The following is a 27,762-nucleotide window of genomic DNA, read 5'->3' as shown; positions in this document are numbered from 1 at the left end:
TCTAGAACATAAACCTTGATGTGTCACTCTCCTTACCTAACAAAACCCACAGCAGTTGCTTCACCCCACTTTGCTCTTGTAAAGATCCTCCAATAAAATAAGTGTATTTTAAAAAATTGAGGTGTTACATATTGCTACTCTTCAATTTTGGAAGAAATAGAGACAATGCACCTTTTGGGAAATGGGCCTTTTCCAAAGGCAAGGAGTTTCACTTACGTTTTATTTATTTCTTTGGCCGTATTAACAGAGATTTTATATCCCCACTGTCTAGCACAGTGCTCTCTATATAGCAACAGCTCCACAATTAATGTTAAGCTCTCTTTCCTTCTCTTTCTTTTCCTTCCTCTCTTCTTTCCTTCCTTTCTTTCATATGGTGTCATAAGCAAAATCTACCCAAAGAAGTACAATTCAGTCAGCCTACTATTAACATTGTTGTTTTCTTTTAAACTTCCCGAACTATAAAGTTGGAGACCTGGAAGTACACTAGAAGCATCAGAATGTAAAAACAAAACTCAGGCTTCATACCAGAACAACAAAATGAGAATCTTTGGAGATGGGATTCAGGCATTAGGACTTTTCAAATCATTCACAGAGTTTACAGCTTATAGTGTAAATTAAGATCCACTGCTTTCTGGGCTGCCTGGGTGGCTCAGTATGTTAAGCAACTGACTTCAGATCAGGCATGGTCTTATGGTTCAAGTCATGTGTCAGGTTCTGTGCTAACAGCTCGGAACCTGGAGCCTGCTTCTGATTCTGAGACTCCTTCTCTTTTTGCCCCTCACGCTCACGCTCTGTCTCTCAAAAATAAATATGGTTAAAAAAAATTTTTAAAGAACCACTGCTTCCTATTAAACTTCACATTTTGTAAAAGAGGAAAGTGAAGCCCTGAGAGGTTAGTTGACTGCCTAAAGGCACACAGTTAATTTCTAACAAAGACAAAACTGGGTTAAAGCCTCAGGTACCTTTCCATTCTCCATTCATCCACATTACACTACCTGAAACACATTCCCAGGCTAGTTGAACACTTTTTTAATCCCACAGATACTTTTATTAATCTTTACAAGGAAGTGAATTACCAATGGCAAAATTGACTGACTTTCAAAGTATAAAATCAGAAGCATCATCCTTCCATTTTGTAATGCTTCCTGAAAATTCCTGTTCAGAACTGTTCTGAGCTGGCTTGATGGGTGTTGTTCAAGCATCCAAGAGCTGAAACGCAAAGTCCATTCTATTTGACTGTAGAGACAACACTACGTCACAGGCTGACGTAATATCTGAAGTTCCTCCTAGTGCTAACATTTTACGAGTTGTGATTGTGGCCTAAATGTATTGTCTTCCACATCTCACACTGTCCCTTGTACATAGTGGCTACGTGAATGAATGTACAATCTGATGTAAGTAGGCATGGAAGCTGGGGGAGGCACCAAAAGACAGGTCACAGCATCTTTCCTGACAAATGACACCTCAATTGTCCCAGTCAGAACCTGATAGTCATGCTGTCCTCCTCTCCACCTTCCTTGATACCCTTAGAGAAGAATATTAGCTGTATCCTCTTACATATTCACCTTCCTTGACCTCTGCTTTTGTTCAGGACTTTACCATCTCTAACCTGGATCTCTAACACAGAACAAATAAATTCCCATTGCCAGCCTCCCACTTTCAACCCACTCTCCAGTCATCTCTCTAGAACATAAACCTTGATGTGTCACTCTCCTTACCTAACAAAGCTTTGAGTCTAACTCTCTGTCTCTTGCCCCCTACACACCACACTCTAGCCACTCTCTACTCTGCTACATCAGCTCTTGCATGTAGCGTTCCTTCTGCCTGGAATGCCTTCCTCCCGCATCCAACTACGCAACCCCTGGCACCATTTAAGATGCTGTGCAAATGACACCTCTCTGTGACCATTTTCTCTACCCAACAAGGAGACAGATCTCTCCCTTGTCTGTTTCCCAAGTACTACAGTGCTTTTATTACCCTTTTAAAGATCATGTTGTGATTGCCAGTTCTTGTCGGTCTCTCCAGTAAGCCCTTCAATTAACTATTCATCAAGTATTTATTAAGCACCCTCTGTGTCAGACCATCTTCTGCACACTGGGAATATAGCAGTGAACAAAACAAAGTTTCTGCTCTTGTGGAGCTCATAGTCTAGCACAGGAAATGGAAAGAACCATGTCGAGAACTAAGAAAATATGGACATCCAGGGGAGTGTGATACAAGCAGATGGATCTGTAAATATGAAGGCCTCCTTGAAGACTTACATTTCCATGCTCTATCACTTACCAGAGCCTGGCAAAAGTCCAACAAATACTGGGTGAATTATTGCTGAGCTCATGGCCTAGTAAGGATATCCCTCCATTTCTCCTGCAGTGGTTTCCCTCTGCCTATGGGAAAAATGTTTAAACTACAGAAAGCTCTGTACTTCCCAGCTGAGAGCATCCTAACAAACAGTGGTTTTTTAAGCCCTGCTCAAATGCTACTCTTCAATAATCCTTTTCATCTGTATCCTTATAGCACCTAGTTTTTACTTCCTCTGTGGTATATACACCATACTGTTTTATATTGCAAATAGTTGTGCATAAATATCATCTTCCCTCAAATTCTTGAGAACCCAAATCATGACTTCTTTTTCTTTTCTTTTTTTTCCCCACTCAATACTATTCTCACAGATCATCTAGCTCAGGGAGTTGCATGTAAGGATAGCCCCAAACAGTGGCTGAAGATTAGGAAAATATTCAGAAAAGCTACATCTCCACCAAAGGTTTTTAGGAGTGTAGGAGAGGACAGTACATCTCTCCTATGAAGGTATATTAGTAGCTGCCACAATAAGGGTTTTCATAATTATTTTTTACAAAGGTAGCTCATGGGTATCTTTATAATTAATCAAATTCTCAAGGGAATTTTTGAAGCCTAACTTGATGTTTCAATAGCTGGGAGGTGCTAGGTGGATACAGGGATCTGGTGTTCATAGTGGGGGTGATTTATATGGCTGGCTGGGCCACACCCAGATATTATCCACGTTTTCTGTTCTCACAAGGTGCGACTGCCTCCACCTTTACTTAGTTGAGCCTTTTCTACCAACTTTCTTTGCTCTCTTTCAAGAGCTGACAAACTAACCGAAAAAAAAAAAATGGAGGGTAGGGGAAGGAATACAGAATTTCATTTTTTATAAGAGCATTAAGACGTTATTAACAACCCTTCTTCCCACGATACAGGTTAGAGTGCCAAGAGTTAAGAAAACATACTGAATAGTCTGTCCTTAGCAGCAAGTCTGCGGCAATGACTCGTGCCTAAACCAATCACGAAGTCCCCAGATTTGAAAATCTACCATCAGTTACAGCATAAATCCTCTTCTAACTCACTGCAAACAGTCCAGGAAGTGGAGCCTCGTTAAGATCGGGAAAGGGCGGTTTTCAAAGATTCTGAAGGGATTAGAAGGAAAGGTAAAGCTATCTCCCAACTACCCTCAATCCTGAAGCGCTTTATTGAATCTCCACCTCTGACTTCCCCCACCTTCTCCATGTGCCCCTTTAACTTCTCTCTACCCTCTCCATCGCCTCCCAACCCCTCAATTGCTCCCTCTGTTACCTGCTCACTGTCTCGAGGCTTGGGTAAAACTGTGCACCCAAAGTGCCGGCCGGCAAGGAAGGGGTGCACACAGAAGGCGCGAGTGCTGGGATACCGGTTCCACCTCTAGAGAAGCGCGCTCCGCCCTCCACGCGGGCTCAGAGCCTTGTTCCGATCCCAAACAGTTAGCCCCGCCCACTCTCGCTCTAGGCCCCGCCCCCCGGGCAAGGAGCTTTTTAGCCCTTGGCAGGCGCCGTACTTCTCCATCCGGTTTGGCCTGACTCTTTCAGCGCTGGCTGGAAGTGCGCTTGCCGGAGCGCAGTGGGTGGGAGGACCTGGCACCTCCCCTGGCCTCTGCAGTCAGACCCCCGGGGTGAAGAGCGATTCCTTCTGGGTCTCCAGTCTGCTGCAGTGCCCCTGCGTTAACGCTCCTTTGTGCTGCAGCTACTGAAGCCGAGATTACTCCAGCGCCTAGGTGCGGGCAGAGCAGCCGCCACTCTCTGCAGACCTGGCTGGAGGGTGCGTGCAGACTCTCCAGGCCGCGACTCGGCGCGTCCTTCCTCCTAGTTCTCCCCCACCCCACCCCCCAAACCCGCACCTCCCGAATCCCCCGCCCCCTCCGCGCTCTGCCCCTCCTCCCTTGCTGCGGGCTGACCGCTCCACACCGCCGCAGCGCCTCGCGTCTGGACGGCTTGCAGGAGGCACACACCCTTACACCCACTCGGCCAGACCGCACCCCTGCCCAGCATGTCCGCGCTGGAGTGGTACGCCCACAAGTCCCTGGGCGACGGCATCTTTTGGATTCAGGAACGCTTCTATGAGTCGGGCAACCGCGCCAACATCTGGCTGGTGCGTGGTTCCGAGCAGGATGTGGTGATCGATACGGGCCTGGGGCTGCGCAGCCTCCCGGAGTACCTGTACTCCTCCGGCCTCTTGCAGGATCACGGGGCCAAAGAGGACGCGGCGTGCCGGCCACTGCTGGCCGTGGCCACACACGTGCACTTCGACCACTCCGGCGGCCTCTACCAGTTCGACCGGGTGGCCGTGCATCACGCCGAGGCCGAGGCGCTGGCTCGCGGGGACAACTTTGAGACCGTGACCTGGCTGTCCGACAGTGAGGTGGTGCGGGCGCCCAGCCCGGGCTGGAGGGCCAGGCAGTTCCGAGTGCAGGCGGTGCAGCCCACTCTCATCCTGCAGGATGGTAATGGGCCCTCACGGGCACGCGCTCTCTTTAAGGGAAGGGATTGGGAAAAACTGTTCGAGGGATGCATGTTGCAGACGTGCGTGGCTGTAAACTGGCTTGTTTTGTCACATCGCAGAAACACCACTACTGTTTCTCCCTTCCCTGAGTAAACGCCTACTCGATCTGAGCCAAGGCCTTCGAAGCCTTCCTTACCACAGACCAGTTCTGGCACTGTGTGGCAAAGCCAAGTACTCAAATGAAAGCCGGCCCCACCCCCTAGTCAGATTCCTGTGTAAGGTATAGTAGTAACACTACAGAGGCTTGTGACTAGGGATTTTACATTCTTTTCCCGAACACTTGCCAGATTTCCAGGCGCTTTTATAGCGAAAAGACTTTTAAGGAATGAGTCCTCACCGAGTGCATGACAGGCTCTATGCTTTTGAGAACAGCTGACTTCATCCGCTCTCTGTCGGCGTCACTACTGGATATGAACAATTCCCACCTGTAGGTTTAGAAAGCCATTAGGGAGCAGTGGTTCTTATCTACTTGGGCATCCTTATCTACCAGATAGATTTCTGTTCTTGATGTTGCCTCATTAGAGCAAAAGCTTGTTAGTGAACATAAAAAGTAGAGAATGTGAGTCTTAACATTATGACAGATACATGGTCTGGTTTAAAGCAAGGCCTGAGAAAGATTAATGAGGTTATTTCCGGTGATGGTGAAGTATACCGACTAATGCATGGGTAACCTTGGGCCTCTGGCTCTGTAAAAGAAAGGATGGGGATCAGAGAGAAACTAATGGAATAAAATACAATAGAGTAGGGTCCCAGCCCTCTCAACGCCAAGCAGGCACTTAAATAATTGAGTTAATTAGCCACAATAGCAATATTTGTATATTAAATTTCCTTTTTTCTTTTTAGAATATTTTTGTTGATTTCATTTTATCTTCACAACACATTTGAAGTGAGGTGGCTGACCCCTAATTAAATGGCTTGCCTAGAGTCCACAGAGCAAGACAGTGACAAAAGCTAGGATTTGAACCAAGGCACAATAGATCAACGCATGCAGATCATAAATTCTATCCCATAAATATATCGTAATTATAAGTAGGATATGAAACCCCCTTCTCTCATTTTTATCTTGAAACCATTTTAATTGCCAATTTAATTTATTAAAACATTCCTCTAAGAGATAGAAAAATCCTGTTGCTGCAGTACAATAAGCTTACTTTATGAAGGACCAATATGACAAATAATGAAATAATTTTACAAAAATCAGTTTATCTTATAGATGAGATCTTGAACACTTGAAATATAAAAAATAAAAAGCAAGATTCTGTACCTCACACTCCACCCACAAAACCTCTTCATTAAAATTTCAAATCTAAAGATTAAAAAAAAAAAGAGACTGATTTAGATGGGAGTCTTATATCATCTGACAATTTAAGATGAAAGAAAAGTACATTTACAGTATTCTTTGTATTTCTTGATAAAAGTGATACTTTTTAGAGTTAGGATTTCCATGTAGTTGATGGGTATTAAGATTAAATTAATTGTGGCACTGAGACCAAAAAATGTTTAAATTAGTATTTAAAATACATTACAGTTGTCTGAATGAATAAATTACTTCTGATTTATTCACTTTTCCTTCTGTGCCAACAATAGGAAATCAATGGTGAAAGAACGATAAGAATTATTGTTTTATAGATGAAGAGTTCAAGCAGGCCTGAATTATCATGCCTGAGATCACATAGCCAGTTTGGAAAAGAGCTGAGACTAGAATCCAGGTTTCCTAAATCCCAGTTTATGATAGAATTATAGCATTTTGGAAATACAGGGGGCCTGCAAGCTATCTGTGTGCTGCTTTAAGCCTTTGAAGGTGTGAAAAAAAAAAAGCTTAATATTTACCAAACACTTAAAGCTTAGAATATTGTGTTATATCAAAAGTTGTTTTTCATTAGAAGCAGAATGCCTCATCCTCTCAAGTAGTATCTAATTTTCTCTTTTCTCAGGAATATTAATTTCCTTTCTCTTCTGAATAATGTGGCCAGCTGACTTGCTGTTATCATAATCCAGATGGCTGGAAGGAGATATAAAATATTTATATGAAAAATTCATACACGGTTACACATATACATGACGAGCCCATATCTGAACAGCATACAGCTGTTGCTTTGGTTAGAACATAAGGAGCCTGAAGTCATTAGTTTATTACATTTCATTTAGTGAATTGATGATCACCTGTCATGAGGAAGCATAAATCTGTGCTGTATGACTAACCCAAAAACTAACTTGCAAAGGAGGGACAGGGAAAGATCATCATATGGTGTATCATCTTTGATGGAAAAATAACTCCCCCTACGAATAGTGAAATAGTATCCTCCTATAAGAAGATAGATAAACCCTAGGTTAATATAGTACCTTCTATAGTACTATTCTTAATATAGTACCATACGTCTTTTTATCTATTTTCCACAATAGTCAAGTGATATGAAGTGGAGACATTTTGGCCCCTTATGTATGTTTAATTAATTTGCCCAGAGCCACCAAGATAATTACACAGTTATGACAGGCAGACTTAAGTCACTTGGGGAGGTTAAAAACAAAAAATAGACCCTAGAAAGGTAGCAGATTGAAAACTACTCCATCCGAAACCTAAGCCTGTAATAAAAGGACCTTGGTTTGTCTGTTTTAAGTATAAATCCATATTGAACTATTTTGAATGTTGATGTAAATGTAATGACTGAGTCAGCAGTTTTATCTTCTGCCAGCAATGGGGAATCAAGAGCCAATCCAGTCTGCACTGTAGGAGCTTTAAAAGGCTTGGGAATTAGCAGTAGATGGTATCTTAGTGGGGGCAAAGGAAAGATAAATAGTAAAATAAGTAGAATTGGTTGAAAGCCATTAAGAAGCTGTGAAAACTCTGGAATGTCCATGCACTTAGTTTGTTCTCTGGGGAGAATAAAGCAGAGGAGTGTTGATTAAGGGATGCCAGGTACTACTGAGCTCAGCATTCAGTATGGAAAATAGGAGGAGTGTGTGTGTGTGTGTGTGTGTGCGCGCGCGTGTGTGTGTGTGCGCGTGTGTGTGTGTGTGTGTGTGTGTGCGCGCGCGCATGCTTGTGCGTACAGGTGTATAAGGAAGAGAGAGAGAATGTATGTGTGTATGTGTATGTATGTTCCTTGTTAGTTTCAAGAAGGATGAGAGCCAGGTCTTTACCCCGCCAAGTAGCAAACTGGAAGAATCTTACCTGGAAAATGTGACCAGCCCTAGAGGAAAAACTAAGATGCTGATCCCTAAGCAATCTTTGGCTTCGTCTGTCTACAGCACAGCCTTGATCATTAAGCCCAATGCATGTGCTTCAAGCAGCCTTTTCACCCCCCCATTCTCAAATAGGCAACCAAGCATTATGAAAAATCCTAGAAAATGGTCTAACACGAGATCAAATACTAAAACAAATAGCATAAAGCAACTTGAGAGGGGAAGACAATCATTAATAGCATCAGGGGATAACAGAAGCTATTGCATTCAAGGTATTCAAGAGACATTAGGATGCTTTAAAAATAAGCAACAGAACAGTATGCACATGCACGCACACACACACACACACACACACACACACATACATGAGTTCTTGAAATTTAAAATGGTAGAAGTTTCTTAGTAGAAGAACTGAAGATAAAGTTGAAAAACTTTAAAAAAAAAAAAAAGGAGAAGAAAGGTAAAATGAAAACGAGAAGAGAACCAGTAGAGGACCCGTTTGGAAAATTCAACACTGGAATAATAGAAGCACAGATAGAGTAGAGAAAATGGAAGAAAAGAAAGCATAATAGTGATAATTCAAGAAAATATCCCACAATTAAGAGATGTAAAATTTCAGATTAAAAGAGCCCACAGAGTTCCTAGCATGATGAATGAAAACACATCCAACCCAAGGCACATTATTGTAAAATTTCAGAATACTGGAAGCAAGCTTCCAGAAATTAAAATGTCATCTATACAGATCATAATGGCTTTAGAGCTAGAAAAGAAGAGCTATGCCTTATTTGAATAAAATTTATTTCCAACTTAGAATTTTACATCCATTTCACTAACATTCAGGTTATCAAAAAAGATTGCTGTTACTTAGTTACCAAGATATAATTTTATCCTATTTACTACCTTCAAAATAAGGAAGTAAAGCAAGAGGAAGATATGGAATACAGGAAACAGGAGATCAAATACAAGAAAAAGTTGAAACATCAGGATGATGGCAAAAATGACATTCTGACAATGATACTATGCCAGGCATAAAGAGCTCCACATTGGAGCAGTTAAATCGTTAACTCTTTTGAACAAGAAATATATACAAGAGTGGTGTTGATAAGTGGAGAGTGAGGGGTAAAGAGAGCTAAAGATTCTTATATTTTATAGTGGAAGTCAACAAAATCTAAAATTTAAAAACCAAGAAATGGTAATATGTGAATGAAATCAGTATAGTATATCTAATTAGTAAATCAAGAAATGAAATATAAAAAATTTTTAGAGATAAATATATGTAGTAGAGGCAGCTACCAGAAGAAATAGCTAAAATTGTTAAAAAGTGGTTGATTCTTGGTAGCAGGATTGGAGCTAGAGTCAGAATGGGGCAAATAACTTTTTCTTACATTTTAAACCCTTCTGAAATATTTTGAGATGTGTACATATGTTTCTTTGATTAAAAAATGAAATAAAAATATGGGGTTACCAAGATGGGAAAGGGTATTTGGGAAGCCAAGAAAGGTCTAGTATGGCTGGAATCTAATGACAACTGGGTCAGGGTGAGGGCTTGGAAGCATAGGGTGTGTGTGTGTATTATATGCTTTTCTATGTGATATTTATTTATATATGGATATATGTCATAGGCAATTTTGAGTCTTGTAGGAGAGGTCTTATTGAAATTCTACAAGTGAGCACTATAAGCATAGGGGAGGCATTTACAAAGCTATAAGGTATTGGAAGAATCTAATACTCACCCATTATGGCCTTATCAACTGCTTACAGTTGGTATCCATTTTGATAGGTGGGCACTCACAACTTATCTGTTGCTAAATATTTTGAATACCACCTGGATATAACCAAAGATCAATAAGACTCTATCCCTGCGTTGGTAATTATCCACAGCTTCTTCTTCTTTTTTTTTTTTTTTTTAGGATTCAACTTCTTTCACTTCCTTCCTTCCTCCTTTCCTTTCTATACACTTATAAAAAAATGGGTCTCCAACAGCTCTATTATTAAACCAACCTGGCTATAATTTCTTTACCTTACCTGCCAGTCATACGGTAAATGACAGTAGTTTGTGATTCTCAGAGGCACCTTAATTCTGGAACAATTATATTGTAAAGGAGTCTGGCCCGTTAAGACTGGAATGCAGAGAAAGCTGGGAGTGTCTGATTCCATCTTAACATTCTTACTGGGATTCACGACAAGACTAGGACAATCCCTGCTCCCACTCTTGGCCTCACTGATCTGTTTTGTATTGCTATATATATTTTTTCTTAAAGTTTCTACAAATGCAATCATATATGGTCTTTGTGTCTGTCTTTTTCATTTGGAATGGTGTTTTGGAGATTCGTCCATGTTGTATCTCTTATTCATTCCTTTCTATTGCTGAGAAATAATCCATTTATGGTTATAACATATTTTATATCCTCACCTGTTGAAGGAAATTTGAATCTTTCTAGTTTGAGGCCGTAATTAATAATGCTGTCACGAACATTTGCAGGTAAGTCTTGTGTGGATGCATGTTTTCCTTTCCCTTGGTAGATACCTAGGAATGGAATTCCTGGATCTTACGGTAGTGGATGTTAATTTTTAAGAAAGTGCCTGTTTTCCAAAGTAGTTATACGATTTTATATTCCCAAATGCAATGGATAAGACTTCCAGTTTCTTCAGCTCTTTGTCTACACTTGCTTTTGTCAGTCCTTTTGATTGTAGCCATTCTAGTGAGTGTGTAGTGGTATTTCATTGTGGTTTAGTGTCTCCCTAATAACTAATGATGATGGTGAGCATATTTTCAGGTACTTATTTGCTAGTCAAGTGTCTTCTTTGTTAAAGGATCTATTAAAATCTTTTTTCCTTTTTATTTATTTAAAAAAATTTTTTTAAGTGTATTTATTTTGAGAGAGAGAGAAGGGCAGAGAGAGAGAGGGAGAGAGAGAATCCCAAGCAGGCTCTGCAATGGCAGCACAGAGCCCAATGTGGGGCTTGAACTCAGGAACCATGAGATCATGACCTGAGCAGAAACCAAGAGTCAGACACTTAACTGACTAAACCAACCAGGCACCCCTTCTATTTGTTTTCTAGAAACTTTCACATTTAGGTTTATGATCCATTTTGAGTTAGTTTTTGTTCATATTGTGCAGTGATGGTTGAAAGGGTCTTTTTTGCTTATTTGGATATGGATATCCAAAGTGTCCCAGTCCATTTCGTTGAGAAGACTATCTTTTTGCCCACTGAATTATCTTGGTTGACACCATTTGTCAAATCTCCTTTTGGACTCTATTCTCTTCCATTGATTATGTCTCTCCTTTAGCCAGCACCACACTATCTTGATGATTATAACTTTATTATAATTCTTGAAATTAAGTAGTGTAAGTCCTCCAACTTTGTACCTCTTTTTCAAAATTGTTTTGGCTATTCTAGACCATTTGCATTTTCATATAACTTTTATAAGAGTGAGATTTTTCAATTTCTACAAAAAAATTCAAGATTTTGATTGAGATTGTATTAAATCTGCAGATGTACACCAGCCATTACTGTAGGCCCTAGCCACATGTGACTATCTAAATACAAATATAAATTAATTAGGATTGATTAAAATTAAAATTCTAGTTCCCTAGTATATTAGCCTTATTTCAAATAACCATATGTAGCTAGTGGCTACCATATTGGACAGTGTTGATACATAATACTTCATTAATCTCAGAAAGTTGTATTAGACATCGCAGCTATGGGAAAATCAAATTTAAATGCCATCTTAACAATTTTGAGGCTTCTCGTTAAAAGACATGGCACATCTCTCCTTTTGTTTAGATCTTTAATTTCTCATGATGGTGTTTTTATACCTTTCAGTATAAAGATATACATTTTTCCTAAGTATTTCATTCTTTTTGATACTATTGTGAACAAAATGGCTTTTTAAATTCACTTTATGATGTTCATTGCTAATATATAGAAATACAATTTATTTTTGTATTCTGATCTTGTACCCTTGACATTGCTAAACTTGCTTTTTTAATTCTCTAGCTTTTCCCCACATTTCTTAGGTTTTTCTACAAATAAGATCTTGTTATCTGTGAATAAAGACAGATTTACTTCTTTTCCATTCTCTGTGACTGTACTTTTTCTTGGCTTACTCCCTTGGCTAAAATCTTTAGTGTGGTGTTAAATAGAAATGGTTAAGAGTAAACTTCCTTGCTTTCCTTCCATCTTAGGAGGAAAGCACTTAAGTGTTTCTACTCAGTGGTAAGTTAGCTGTAGGTTTTTCATAGATGCCCTTAATCAAGTTGACGACCTTCCCTCTACTCCTAGTTTGCTGAAAGTTTTTACCACCAGTAAGGTTTGGATTTTGTCATACGCTTTTTCTTCACCTATTGAGATGTTCATATGACTTTCCCCTTTATTTTACTAATATAATATAGTATGTTACCTGATTTTCAGAAGTCAAACCAAATTTATATTTCTGAGATAAACCCCATTTGGTCATTATCCTATTCATAAATTGTTGTATTTAGTTTGCCAATATTGATAAGGATTGATAAGGATTTTGAGACTACTTTCGTTAGTAATATTGGTTTGTAGTTTCCTTTTTTTTTTTTTTAGTTTATTTATTTATTTTGAGAGAGAGAGAGACAGAGTGAGTGGAGGAGGGGCAGAGAGGGGAGGGAGAGAGAGAATCTCTTAATTCACAAAACTGAGATCATGGCCTGAGCCGAAACCAAGAGTCCAACGCTTAACTTACTGAGCCATCCAGGCACCCCTGTAGTTTTATTTTTTTTTTTTTACATTGCCTTTGTCGGGCTTTTATTAGGGTAAAATTGAATTAGGAAGCTTTTCCTCTTCTACTATATTCTGAAAGTCTATATAGATACTTTCCCTGTCTTGAGTGACTGACAGAAACCATCTTTGAGCCTGGACTTTTCTTTGTGGGGAGATTTAAATTATTAATCAATTTCTTTGCTTGATATAGGTCTACTTAGATTTTCTTTTTCTTCTTCAATCACTTTGGTAATTTGTCTCTTTCTAAGAATTTGTTTATTTCAACTAAGTTGTCAAATTTGTTGTTCATAATATTCCCTTATCCTCTTTTTCATTTCCTTAGGGTCTATAGTGATACTCCTTCTTTCATTCCTGATTTTTGCAATTTATGTTTTCTCTAATTTTTTTGTCTAGCCAGTGGAGTTTATCATTTTTGTTGCTCTTTTCAATGAGCCACCTATTAGTTTCTTTTATTTTTTTCTATTGATATTTGTTTCTTATTTCATTTATTTCTGCTCTGGCCTTTATTTATTCCTTAACATTTTGTATTTGATTTGCTTCTTTTCCTAACTTCTTAAGATAGAAACTTTGATTTTAAACAGTTAATCCTTTACAAATAAGCATTTAAAGCAATAATTTTTTTTCTAAGTATTGTGTTACCAGCAGCCGATTAGGTGTGATATATTTTGTTTTTATTTTCATTCAGTTCAAGATATATTTTAATATAATTTATTGTCAAATTAGCTAATATACAGAGTGTAAAGTGTGCTGTTGGTTTTTGGCTTAGATTCCCGTGCTTCATTGCTTACATACAACACCCAGTGCTCATCCCAACAAGTGCCCTTCTTAATGCCCATCACCCATTTTCCCCTCTCCCCCACCATCCCATCCACCCTCAGTTTGTTCTCTGTATTTAAGAGTCTCTTATGGGTTGCCTCCCTTGCTCTCTGTTTATAACTATTTTTTTCCCCTTTCCTTTCCCCATGGTCTTCTGTTAAGTTTCTCAAGATCCACATATGAGTGAAAACATGTGATATCTGTCCTTCTCTGCCTGACTTATTTCACTTAGCATTATACTCTCCAGTTCCAGTCACGTTGCTACAAAGGGCCAGATTTCATTCTTCCTCACTCCAAGTAGTATTCCATTATACATATAAACCACATCTTCTTTATCCATTCATCAGTTGATGGACATTTAGGCTCTTTCTATAATTTGGCTATTGTTGAAAGTGCTGCTATAAACATTAGGGTACATGTGCCCCTATGAATCAGCACTCCTGTATCCCTTGGATAAATTCCTAGTAGTGCTATTGCTGGGTCGTAGGGTAATTCTATTTTTAGCTTTTTGAGGAACCTCCACACTGTTTTTCAGAGCAGCTGTACCAGTTTGCATTCCCACCAACAGTGCAAGAAGGTTCCTGTTTCTCCACATCCTCGCCAGCATCTGTAGTTTCCTGAGTTGTTCATTTTAGCCACTCTGACAAATGGGAGGTGGTATCTCAGTGTGGTTTTCATTGGTATTTCCCTGATCATGAATAATGTTGAGCATAATTTCATGTGCCTGTTGGCCATCTGGATGTCTTCTTTGGATAAGTGTCTATTCATGTCTTCTGCCCATTTTGTCACTGGATTCTTTGTTTTTCTGGTGTGGAGTTTGGTAAGTTATAGATTTGGGATACTACCCTTGATTCGGTATGTCACTTGCAAATATCTTTTCCCATTCCATCGGTTGCTTTTTAGTTTTGTTGATTGTTTCCTTTGCAGTACAGAAGCTTTTTATCTTGATGAGGTCCCAATAGTTCATTTTTGGTTTTAATTCCCTTGCCTTTGGAGATGTGTTGAGTAAGAAATTGCTGTGGCTGAGGTCAAAGAAGTTTTTGCATGCCTTCTCCTTGAGGGTTTTGATGGTTTCCTGCCTCACATTTAGGTCTTTCATCCATTTTGAGTTTATTTTTGTATATGGGCAAGAAAGTGGTCTAGTTTTATTCTTCTGCATGTTGCCGTCCAGTTCTCCCAGCACCATTTGCTAAAGAGACTGTCTTTTTTCCATTGGATACTCTTTCCTACTTTGTCAAAGATTAATTGGGCATACATTTGTGGGTCCAATTCTGGAGTGTCTATTCTATTCCATTGGTCTCTGTGTCTGTTCTTGTGCCAATACCATACTGTTGATGATTACAGCTTTGTAGTAGAGGCTAACGTCTGGGATTGTGAGGTGTCCCACTTTGGTTTTCTTCTTCAATATTACTTTGGCTATTCAGGGTCTTTTGTGGTTCCATACAAATTTTAGTGTTGTTTTTTCTAGCTTTGAGAAGAATGCCAGTGCAATTTTGATTGAGATTGCATTGAATGTGTAGATTGCTTTGGGTGGTATTGACATTTTAACAATATTTATTCTTCCAATCCATGAGCATGGAATGTCTTTCAGTTTCTTTGTATCTTCTTCAATTTCCTTCATAAGTTTTCTATAATTTTCAGCATACGGATCTTTTTTACCTCTTTGGTTAGGTTTATTCCTACGTATTTTATGGTTCTTGCTGCAATTGTAAATGGGATCAGTTTCTTTATTTCTCTTTCTGTTGCTTCATTATTGGTGTATAAAAATGCAACAGATTTCTGTGCATTGATTTTGTACCCTGAGACTTTGCTGAATTCACGTATCAGTTCTAGCAATCTTTTGGTGGAGTCTTTCTGGTTTTCCATGTATCATGTCGTCTGCGAAAAATGGAAGTTTGGTTTCTTCTTTGCCAATTTTGATGCCTTTGATTTCCTTTTGTTGTTGGATTGCTGATGCTAGCACTTCCAACACTATTTAAACAACAGTGGTGAGAGTGGACATCCCTGTCGTGTTCCTATCTCCGGGGGAAAGCTCTCAGTTTTTCCCTGTTAAGGATGATATTAGCTGTGGGCTTTTCATATATGGCTTTTACGATGTTTAAGTGTATTCCTTCTATCACAACTTTCTTGACAGTTTTTATTAAGAAAGGATACTGTGTTTTGTCAAATGATTTTTCGCATCTGTTGACAGGATCATATGGTTCATATCCTTTCTTTTATTAATGTGATGTATCACATTGATTGATTTGCGAATATTGAACCAGCCCTGCAGCCCAGGAATGAATCCCACTTGATCATGGTGAATAGTTCTTTTTTATATGCTGTTGAATTCGATTTGCTAGTATCTTGTTGAGGATTTTTGCATCCATGTTCATCAGGGATATTGACCTGTAATTCTTTTTTGTGGGGTCTCTGTCTGGTTTGGGAATCAAGGTAGTGCTGGCTTCATAGAATGAGTCTGGAAATTTTCCTTCCATTTCTATTTTTTGGAACAGCTTGAGAAGGATAGGTATTAATTCTGCTTTAAATGTCTGGTACAATTCCCCAGGGAAGCCATCTGGCCCAAGACTCTTCTTTGTTGGGAGATTTTTGATAACTGATTCAATTTCTTCACTAGTTATGGGTCTGTTCAAATTTTCTATTCTTTCCTGCTTGAGTTTTGGTAGTGCGTGGGTGTTTAGGAATTTGTCCATTTCTTCCAGGTTGTCCAGTTTGTTGGCATATAATTTTTCATAGTATTCTCTGATAATTAGTTCAAGAGATTTTCTAATCTCCTGTGATTTCATCTTTGATCCCTAAGTTAGGTAGAAGTGTGATGCTTACTTTGTGTATATTTGGATATTTCCCATATTTATTTTTGTTATTAATTTCTAATTTAATTATGTTATAGTCAAAGAACATATTTTTATGACTTTATTCCTTTCATATTTACTGAGACTTGCTTTATGGCTGTGTAGCCTGGTGAATATTCCATGTGCAATTAAAATGAATGTGTACTTTACTGTTTTAAGATAAAGTGTTGTATAAATGTCACTTAGGTTAAGTTGTTTGATAGTGTTGTTCAGGTCTTCTGTATTCTTACTGATTTTCTATCTACTTGTATTACAGATTACTCAGAGAGGAATATTTTAATCTCTAAGCATAATCAGTTAATTTTTTATTCTTAATTCTGTCAGTTTTTACTGAAATTTTTTTCATGAATCTTTAGTGTCTGTTTTAGGTACATGTATAATTTTTTAGTATGTTGACTTAATGTATATCCTAATAAAATGTACCTCTTTTCTCTACTAATAGTCCTTATTTTGTCTAATATTTTGTCTAATATTTGTCTTATTTTGTCTAATATAGCCACTCTAGTTCTCTTACTAATATTTATATTGCATAACTTTTTCAACCTCTGTTTGTCTTTGATCTTACAGTTCCTCTCTTGTAGATTGCATATGTATCCTGCTTTTTAAATCTAGTTTGACAGTGTCTGCCTTATCCCATTCATATTCAATGTAATTATTGATATAGTTGAATTTAGGTCTGCCATTCTGTTATTTGTTTTCTATGTCTCATTTCTTATTTAGCTGTCTTTTCCTCTTTCATTGTCTTTTAGGTTTCATAAATTCCAATTATTACACTGTTTTTATTCCCCATTAACTTTTTCACTCTATGTCTTTGATTTTTTCTGTGTATATGTGTTTGCACTAAACATAACAATGTGGAACTTTTAAATTATGATGATTTACTTAAGTTAGTACTGATTTAAAACCAGTGAAACCGTAATTTTGCATTTATACCTCAATTTCCTCTCACTATCAAATAACTGGGAAGAGTGTGAGATTTTACCTGATTTGCAAATTAGCCTGCCAGGGTTTAATAGATTCTGGCAGGAGACTAAAGATAATTTATTACTCATAGCAACAACAATAGCCAGAGCATGATCATTTGTACTGATTCTTCAAGGCTTAATTTTCACAGGGTGACAAAAGAAGGGGCAAAATATAGAGTAGCATTCATGAATCGTGTCATCAGGATACTGGTACCAAGGATGTACTAAAAAATAAGTGTTGTGGTCAAATAAGTTTGAGAAATGGTATAACCCTATCTCCCTTGTGTATATCTACAATGTACATTAGTATATTAAAAAGTTCTCAGAAGCCTTGCAGAAAAAAAGCTACTTAACTTTCTTTGAAGGAAGGGTTTCCAAATTATTTGACTACAGAATCTTTTCTTTTATGTATCATAACAACCTGAAAAAATAGTGTTCCACATAATTCACTTTGACAAACACTGGTTAAGCAAACAATAGAAATGAAATATATGCAAATTATTTTTAAATCACCATTAAGAAATACTGTATTTTTGAAATAAAAGTAAAATAAGTGTTATCCTTCCCGACCTTTTTGAAAACATTTAATGTTCTTTTATTCTTTAAGTGATTGAAGTCAAGTATGCAACATGTTTATCTGTAAATTCTGTTTCCATTTGTAGGGGATGTGATCAACCTTGGTGACAGACAGCTCACTGTTATGCACATGCCTGGTCACTCCAGGGGCAGTATTTGCTTACATGACAAAGACCGAAAGATTCTCTTCAGTGGAGACGTCGTGTATGATGGATCACTGATTGACTGGCTTCCATACAGCAGGATAAGTGACTATGTTGGAACCTGTGAACGTCTGATAGAATTAGTGGACAGAGGTCTGGTAGAGAAGGTGCTTCCTGGGCATTTCAATACCTTTGGTGCTGAAAGGCTTTTTCGATTAGCTTCTAACTATATTTCAAAAGCTGGCATATGTCACAAAGTTTCTACTTTTGCCATGCGATCTCTTGCAAGTTTAGCTTTACGTGTAACAAATTCTAGGACCTCACCCTAGTATCTACACTGATAACCTATTTTGATTAATTCTGTAAATTCAATTCATTTTGTGCTGTTTAAAATGAGTAATAGTGAGCATTTCAAGAAATGCTTTATTAGAGAAAAAAAAGGTTGAGAATGAGTAAGCCCAAAAAGGAAGCTCTTCATTAAAAATTTTTCTTTCTTTCAAATAAGAAATCATTTAAATAAGCTTATAATTTGCCAAGCTGTCATCTTGTAATATTTGTCATCTTGTAATATCCAGAAACAACATAGAAATATACGGGGAAGTAAGGAGGCATAGTAACAGAAAGAACTATCATCCTTACTTCCCATTTCTCTTATTTTATTTCCTAGATGACCTAGAAAAAGAGGCATAAAGTTTTATGTTTATACTCCAAACTTGATATTTTAGTATATTATTTAAAGATAAAGGTTCTTGAGTTTAAAATACATTAGAACTCAATACAAACATATAAATTAATATTTAGAATGACAGCTAAAACAATCCATTGGTATAGCACAGAATTTTTATGCTTCATTTATTTATTCTTAATGTAATTATAGCGTATTATATGCTGTGTAATTTTACTTACAAAGAGTACAATGAATTTTGTTTTGTTGCAAAGCTTTAAATATAAATTGCAGAGTGCTTCAGTCAAAAGCTACCACACAGTGTTGTTTGTTATTATGTGCGTGTAATATTTTCAATCATAAAAATGAAATTCAAATGTCTGTAATATAATTACAAATTGTCAGATTTCTCAAAAGGACACTGTCAGGGAAATTTGAAAATATACACATTGAAAATAATTTTTTTATTATATCCTATTTTAATATTAACAGCTATTATAAACAAAATTTTTCTTGTTAAATAGCAGCTTCAGTATATGTGTCATATTTTATAATATCACAACAACTATAGAGATCTACGACATTCTGATATGAATCATTCTTTTACTTATCATAACATGCATATGTACCATGGAAGGCTTTTCAGATTAACTGCAAAATGTGCATTAGATATTGACTTAGAATGAATTGCCTTTTTTATCCTGATTCACAACACCTATTCCTGTTCAGTATTCTTTGTCTTGAATGAAAAGAACTCTACATTTATAAAGTTATAGGAAAGGTTAGCCCACTATTTTAGTGAAATGTTTTGGTTTGGTGCTCTTTATAATTTATTAAAAAGCCTTTTGGAATATTTCATAAAGGTTTTTTAAGCAGTTTTCTCACTGCCTTTTTATTATTGACATGTCCAAAACCAAACTGAGATAGCTTTGGAAATCAGATTGTTTAGTATTAAGAAAGTTTAGCAACTTTGATATCTGAAAAATTATAAAATTTTTCCACCCTTAACCCACCCAGGTTTTTTTAGTCTTTTTTTAATTCAACACCCACACACATATCCCACATTCATACACACAGTCACATACATACATGCACAGTATTGTGCTAAACACTGTGGAAGCTTAAAAAGTCAAAGAGATGAAATCTTAGCTAGAAGGCAAACAAAACATGAATAATAATATATGTAGGTTGAAGCTAATACAAATTACACATGAGTATCAGGGACATACATGGAGGGGTGTGGAGTTTGGTTAGGAAGAGATTCCTGGAAGAGGGGTTTTTCAGTTGTATTTGGAAAGATGATTTGTTAGGTGGTCAGGGTAGGGGACAAAAAGATCCAAGGACGGGGATGGAAGCATTGCTATCCTAAGTAGGCTATTCCTTGTGACAATTTAAATTTAATTTTCAGGAGTCTTAGATCCTCCAAATACCAAGTATTTAGCATGAGACAGGTGGGTTTGTGATGGTGTATATGAGTCATCTTCTGTGACAGACAAGCTGTCCTGCCACATGCCATCGAAGGAATCTACTCATATAAGGCTGTAGGTTTCAGTTGATATGCAGCATGAAGAGTATAGATTTGGTTCAGGGCAACTACAATCACTTAATGAGCCTTAAATATAGCCATTATTTTTATATCAGTAGCACAAAAGAAAACCAAAAGTCCTTAACCATTGACCATTTTATCATACCTTAGGACTTAAAAAAAAAAAAATCAGGGTATAGTAGGCACTAAGTTTTACTGAGAAATATTTGAACCTGATGAAGGCTTTCTTTATTTCTTAAAAGTACAATTTTTCAAAACATGTTAGTTTTGTTTTTAAATCTCCAACTTTTTTTTGTTTTTCAAATTATACAAACACATAAGACTGTGATATTTTGCTTTTGCTTCAGTGTGAATAAATTGGGGAAAGGATCTGTCATCCATTTAGTGCTCATGCTATGCATTTTAAAATATGCATTATTCAGTTTAATCCTGGCCCCAGTGCCAAGAAGTAATTGACCAGCCAAACACAACAAAACTTTGGACAAAGCTGGTAATTGAACACAGGTCTGTCTTCCTCCCAAACTGTGCTCTTTCTCTTATATCTGCACAATAACATAAAATTGGCAAAGTGTATTTTTACTTTCCCAGATGCCACATGTGCCAAGAGTAAATCAAGTGATGTTAAGCCTAATAATAGCATATTTTAAAAGAAGCTTTAAAAAATATATTTTCACCCTGACAGTGACCCGTATTGTAACTTATGATTTTTGGAAATAATAGTATGTAAGTATAATTCAGAGTTGTCAAATGTAAGACATTTAGAAATAATGTCTACAAATTTTTATTTGTATTGTTAATAACTTAATCTTTGGAAACTTATTTTCCTTATTTGGTGTTTCCTTTTAACTAAGAAGTCTAAAACAAACAAAAATCTTGTGTTATCCTGATATAGTTGAGTAAATGATTATGTGTAATTGTTCTTATATGAATAGTAATATGATTGTGACATGTACACATTGTCTTCTTATAATTTTCAGATAAGTGTAAGTAAAAATTTGTGTGATAAATATTAAAGTGGACATTTTATTTCAATCTCTAGTTGGTATTTTTTTCTAACAGCAAATTCCTATTTAATTTCTTATAAATATTCCCCATGTGAAGTACAGTTTTGAAAATGTATAATAAATAAGACATCAAATCCATGGACAAGAATGGAGAATCCAGAAAATGCCCATATAAATTTTTGGTAGTTATAAATATTGCATTTTAAATCAATGGATAAAAGATGAGTTATTTGGTATATATTCCAATTGTTGATGTGAGAAAAAAAGGTCCCTGACAACATAAAAATAAATTCCAAATGGATTAAAGACCTAAATTTGAAAAATGGAAACACATGTGTATTGAAATTTTAAATCATGTTTAAGACATTAGGATAGGGAAGATCTTTATATAGGAAAAAAAAAAAAAGCAAAATCATCAGAATTTAAAATGTCCTAGAATTCAGATGCCATAAGTTAAAATGATAAATTAGAAGAAAATATTCACAAATTGTGTAACAGCAAAAATTTTTTAAACAATCAAAAAGAATGCCTACAAATCAATAAGAAAAAGGTAAACTGCTGTAAGGGTGGGAACACCTTTCTTCTCCCGTCGTAGGTCCTGTGGCTGGGCCCAAGGATTACATTTACAAAAGACAAAAGGAGCATATAAATTTTATTTGATATTAAAATTTTTATGTGGATGAGGAGGCTTTTATGTATAAGAAATGAAAACCCAAAGAAGTGGATTGGCATGAGACTTTACATACCATTTTAACAAAGAACAATAAATTGTGGAGACTGACCAGGCAGGAGAAGAGTGTTTGGACCAAGGTTAGTAAACTGTGGGAAAATGACTAGGAAATAGATGAGGGAAAGTCATGAATGACCAGGGTTATTCTAGCAGGTTTGTTCATATAGATTAATCTTGGTGTCAACTCTCTGTTTCCAGTGATAAAAATGTTCCAGTCTTCCTGATATAAGGAGGACACTTTTCTCATGGGAAATTTTATGCCCTGTTTTAGGTAGAAAGGGAACCCTTACTATATTTGTTTTTTTCTCACTTGCCTCAGGTCAATCAGTATGCCAAAGTGGTATATTTTGAGGTGTCATGTTCTAATCTCCTTTACTACCTATTACAAAAATGGGTAAATTATATGAGCAGGTTATTCACAGAAGATGAAACACAAAGGCCATTAAACATTCAGAATTATGCTGAACCTCAGTAGTAATCCGGGAAATGCAAGTTTAAATAATAAGATAGTTTACTCTAAAACTGGGAAATTTGAGAATATGAAGTATTAGTATAAGGGTAAGTGGATATTTTCATGCTGTGCTGCTAAAAGTGTAGAGTGCTTCCAGCCATTTATGGGGTGGGAGGGTGCAATTTTGGGCTGTGATTTGGTGCATTCTGATTTTGGGTTAAGAGTGATAGACTGAGCATGTAGCTTTACCTCTGCTCCTTTCTGAAATTCAGTGAAATGACGGGAAAATCATTTTTTAATGGCACAAACTTACAAGACCAAAAATGGTAAAGGAGACAACAGCATCATTTTGTCCCTGAAAGGCTGATAGATGAATGAAAACTAATTTGGTAAACCCAAGAAAGCCGCAAACAGGAATGAGGAAAGCCAAGAAACAATCATCACAACACAACCCTCCCCCCACCCCCCAACCACCACCAACTGCCCCACAAAAGGCTTAGAAATTGATAGTACCAGGTACCTCTAGGAGTCATGGTAAAGGTCTTTTTTATTTAAATCCCTCCCTAACTACACTACTAAGTAATTCCACCCCCCCAACTCAAGGATGATTGGAAGTTATTTTAGATTTAGCATGAAGTTAAGTAATCTTTAGCTTTAGTGCCTAGTACTTGCATAGGCCCCTTCCAAGGCCTGAGAGGGGCCTAAGAAATGTGTTCAGATGATCATTTTTTGGTTTTAATTTGTAAAACTAAATTATTTTTCATTCTTTCTCTCAAAGCCCCCAAAGTGCATGCTTCAGGTCCCACAAGAGTGTAATCTGCTCCTGTCTATAGGATTGTTATGCAGAGACAGTAAAACAGAATCTTTATTCAGAGGATACTGGACCTTGGGTCCTATTTTGAAAAGAAAGGGATTTAGGAATGGGTTTTCTTTTTTCTGTTTTTGTTATCTTTTTTTTATTTTTTTTTAATGTTATTTAGTTTTGAGAGAGAGAGGCAAAGTGTGAGCACAGGAGGAGCAGAGAGAGAGGGAGACACAGAATCCAAAGCAGGCTCCAGACTCTGAGCTAGCACAAAGTCCGACACAGGGCTCAAACCTGTGAACCATGAGATCATGACCTGAGCTGAAGTCAGAGGCTTAATGGACTGAGCCACCCAGGCACCCCTTGCACGCCTTAGCAAAGGTTTATTGTCAGTGAAAGTTTGTATACTTAAAGTTCACACTTGCAGAGTCCTCCAACCTAGTTCAAAGAATGTTGGCAGTTATGACAAATCTATCCTCCAGGCAAGATCCTTTTCTTAGAAATTTGACACCTGAAAGACCTGATGATACTGACTCTGGGGTCCCCAAAGAAAGGGCCCAGTGAAATCATCTTACAATGTAGTGTGCAACCACAGGGCCTCCCTTGCCTCTCTTGCACATAGATTTCTAAAGTGTACTACTCTTAACTTTTAATATATACACCAAAGCCAGCATCTTGTGGAAAAAACAAAAGAATAGATGGAAATAAGTGGAAAAACCACTTCAAACAGTAAGACAATTTACCAAAATAGCAATATATGAAATTAACATTAAAAACCTAGAGTCTTCACCAAAGAAGACATACAGATGGCAAATGAGTAACCAAGATATCCTTCAATAGGTAAATGGATAAACTCTGGTAGATGTAGACAATGGAATATTATTCAGTGCTAAAAAGACATGATCTATCGGGGTGCATGGGTGGCTCATTTGGTTAATTGGCCGACTTCAGCTCAGGTCACGATCTCACCCGTTTGTGAGTTTGAGCCCCGCATGAGGCTCTTTGCTGCCAGCTTGGAGCCTGGAGCCTGCTTCAGATTCTCTGTCTCCCTTTCTTTCTGCCCCTCCCCCAGTCACTCTGTGTCTCTCAAAAATAAACACTAAAACAATTAAAAAAAAAAAAAGAAATGAGCTATCAAGTCATGAAAAGATATGGAGACAACATAAATGCCCATTACAAAGTAAAAGAAGCCAATCTCAACAGGCTACTTACTGTATGATTCTAATTATACAACATTCTGGAAAAGGCAAATGTTAGAGCTAATAAAAAGACCCAAGGTTACTAGGGGTTGGGGTTGGGGCCAAGGATGACTAGGTGGAACGCATAATGATGGATACAAGTCATTATACATTTGTCCAAACCCAATGAATGTATGTCAAGAGTGAACCCCACGGTAGACTGTGAACTTTGGATGACTATGATGTTTCAGTACAGACTTATCAACTGTAACAAATGTATCATTCTGATGGGGGATGTTGATGAAGGAGGCTATGCAGGCAGTGGTAGCGGGCTTAAGGGAAATCCCCATCTTCTCAATTTTGCTGTGAACATAAAACTGCTCTGAAAAAAATATAGTCTTAAAAGAATAGAAAAAAAAATAAAGTCATTAAAAAATATATAGTCTTCATTTATATGAACAAAAATGAGTTCCAAAGTATAGTTTATAATAATATGTACTTAGAATAATTTTTAAATACCGAAGCATATATACATATATATAGTTAGGCATATACACCTAAGAATAATTTTTAAACACCTAGGCATATATGCCTATACATATAAATAGGCATATACACCTAAACTATATAAGGAAACGTATATAAACATCTATAAGAAATATATATGGACAAAAATATGTCCAAAACATATATAAGGAAAAGTATGTTTTAAAAAATACTATGTACTCGGATAGAAACAATGGGAGACAATTCACCACAGGTCTCTCATGTTTCTGCCCAGCTGAGAAACAGATGCACTGACTGCCTTTGTTCTACAATGTCTTTTAAAAAGTATTTATTATTAAGATATTATTCACAAACTACAAAATTCACCCTGTTAAAGTGTACAATTCACAGCTGTTGTTTTTGTTTTTTTTTAAGTAGGCTTCATGTTCAGTGTGGGGGCCCAATTCCAGGGCTAAGTGTGGGCAGAACTCATGGCCATGAGATCAAGATCAGAGTTGAGATCAAGAGTGGGACAGTGAATTGACTGAGTCACCCAGGCCCCCCTACATTTCAGTGGTTTTAAGTATATTCACTAAAATGTATAACCAACACCACCATCTAATTCCAGAACATTTTTATCACCGCCCCCTCCCCCCCGAAAAATCTTTGTACCTACTGGCAATCTCTCTGCATTTTCTCTCCCTGCCAGAACCAGGTAACCACTAATCTACTTTCTGTCTTTAGGGATTTGCCTATTCTGGAAATTTCAGAAAAATGGAATCACACAGCATATGTCTTTTGAGTCTGGCTTCTTTCCTTTAGTATAATGTTTTCAGGGTTCACCCATGTTGTAGTGTGTATCACTGTTTCACTTCTTTTTATTTCCAAATAATATTTGATCATATAACATTTTGATTATTCATTTATCAGTTAATAGACATTTGGGTTGTTTCTACCTTTCAACTATTATGAAAAATGCAGCTACAAACTCAAGAAATCTTTGTACGTTGTTGGAGACATTAGAGGCTAAATGGAACAGAGGGCAGCCGAGACAGCAGAGCAAAACACAAGTTCATTTGATAGGTTACTTGCGATGAGTTACATGAAGACTGTTGTCCAATCAGAAAGACATTTTACCTTCCCAAGATTAAATTTTTATATACTTCATGGGATGTTCCTGGGATTTGCCAATGCCTCATTTCCCATTATGCATTTTAACTTTAGGTAAAACACTGATCAAAATGCCGATAATATAATTCTATTGACTTTTTCTATATTTGTGAGGGAACTGGCAGAGTGTTGCCTAATGAAAGAAGGCAACACTGTATTACCAGTAATAATTTCAGTTATGCTTTTAAATGCTACTTGCCAAAATCTTACTTTATAATTTGAATCTAGCATCATATGGGCCAGTGGTTTTCAATTTGGCATGCATATAAGACTTATCCAGGGAGTTTTAAACAAGTAAATAAACCAGGACCTATACCAGACATACTGAATACCTTCAGTTAATATTCTTGGTATACAATGTATATTATTTCTCAGGATTATATGTTATAGTACAATATTTAAAAAAAAACAAACTATGATCACCTATTTTTTTGTGGATCAGGTGTAACATTCACTGACCTATTTGAAAATAGGCTTAATCATTGTCCTTAAAGACATTGGCAATTTTTTTGGAAATGGCTTTATTATTTGGTTTTTCATGTTATAGAAACAGCCAATTTCTGTGTCAGTTACATTAGCCTTATTATGAACTTTCATTAGATCTTTCAAATTTGGAAATTATGAGTAATAAATTAGCCATAGCCATTTTAAGTCTCTCTCATCTATGAACAGTTTTGTTTTATTCTATGTTTGCCTCAAGCAATCTACAATCAGCTACAGGCCTGAGTTTGTGTATTTAACAAAGAAGAATCATTTCAGAGCCCAGTAGAAAAGGAATGTGCCAGCTACTTCAAACTACTGATGCTTCAAAGACACGACTCTTGGGTATAGGATTTTCATGATATCACTTAGACAATTTTCAGAGCATACTGGGGGCTGGAATCAGAATTCTAGAACCCTTTAGTTGAGAAGCAGATGGCTTCACAAGACTGACATCTCAAGATCTAGTAAAAAAGAATTTCTTACATTGTACTAAATAAAGTGATAAGGGAAAATTTTATTGTGGCTATTTGTTTAAAATATTGTTGATATTGTCTTAAGGTTCTATTTGCTAGACATATAAAGAAGCCTTCTCTTTCCTTCTTAAGCTATCTGTAGTCCACAGCAATTAAAGGAAAATTTTTTTTGACATTTATTCATTTTTGAGAGGGAGAGAGAGAGAGAGAGAGGCAGAATCTGAGGCAGGCTCCCTCCAGGCTCTGAGCTGTCAGCACAGAGCCCAACACAGACCTTAAACTCACGGACCACGAGATCATGACCTGAGCTGAAGTTGGACACTTAACCAACTGAACCACCTAGGCACCCTGGTAGACCATAGCAATTTAATAAACTCTTCTTGTAAATTTAAAACATTACAAGAAACAATTGAAAACATTAAAAAAAAGATATCAGCTTCTCATTGACCAGTCCCAATCCCAACATTCAAACACTCTTATTGATATACACATTTTGCATGGTGATATATAGTTATTTGCGTGGTTCCAGTGACACTCTGTCCCCCTTTTTGCTAGGATAATTGGCATTTACAAAAGCAAGGCTGTGCCTACAATGTCATATTTGAGAATAGTGCTCATTTAATCAGATATTATAAGCCATTTTAAGGGAATTAAA

At 37.0% G+C, this 27,762-nt stretch overlaps 2 protein-coding genes across 2 annotated transcripts in view; one reads left to right on the top strand and one right to left on the bottom strand.

The window, feature by feature from the left end:
• Positions 1 to 3,717, bottom strand: part of POLR3G (RNA polymerase III subunit G) — a 44,354-nt gene extending 40,637 nt beyond the window's left edge. Inside the window, exon 1 of the mRNA XM_030324568.2 lies at positions 3,589 to 3,717. The gene's annotated coding sequence lies outside the window, so the exon portion shown is untranslated. The remainder of the gene's footprint in view (positions 1 to 3,588) is intronic.
• A 115-nt stretch (positions 3,718 to 3,832) lies between these two features.
• Positions 3,833 to 21,362, top strand: MBLAC2 (metallo-beta-lactamase domain containing 2). The gene is made up of 2 exons (XM_030324555.2): positions 3,833 to 4,768; positions 18,064 to 21,362. Exons 1-2 carry the CDS (start codon positions 4,315 to 4,317, stop codon positions 18,447 to 18,449), a joined length of 840 nt encoding a protein of 279 aa, XP_030180415.1. The 5' UTR covers positions 3,833 to 4,314; the 3' UTR covers positions 18,450 to 21,362.
• Positions 21,363 to 27,762: the final 6,400 nt, after the last annotated feature.

This window comes from Lynx canadensis, chromosome A1 (assembly GCF_007474595.2).
Source record: "Lynx canadensis isolate LIC74 chromosome A1, mLynCan4.pri.v2, whole genome shotgun sequence".
Lineage (NCBI taxonomy): Eukaryota > Metazoa > Chordata > Mammalia > Carnivora > Felidae > Lynx > Lynx canadensis.
This window is presented reverse-complemented; position numbering and strand designations above follow the sequence as displayed.

Coding starts and splice junctions, on each gene's coding strand:
- MBLAC2 (XM_030324555.2), top strand. CDS start 4,315: ATGTCCGCGCTGGAGTGGTACGCCCACAAGTCCCTGGGCGACGGCATC. Junction 4,769..18,063: donor CACTCTCATCCTGCAGGATG/GTAATGGGCCCT, acceptor TTCCATTTGTAG/GGGATGTGATCAACCTTGGT.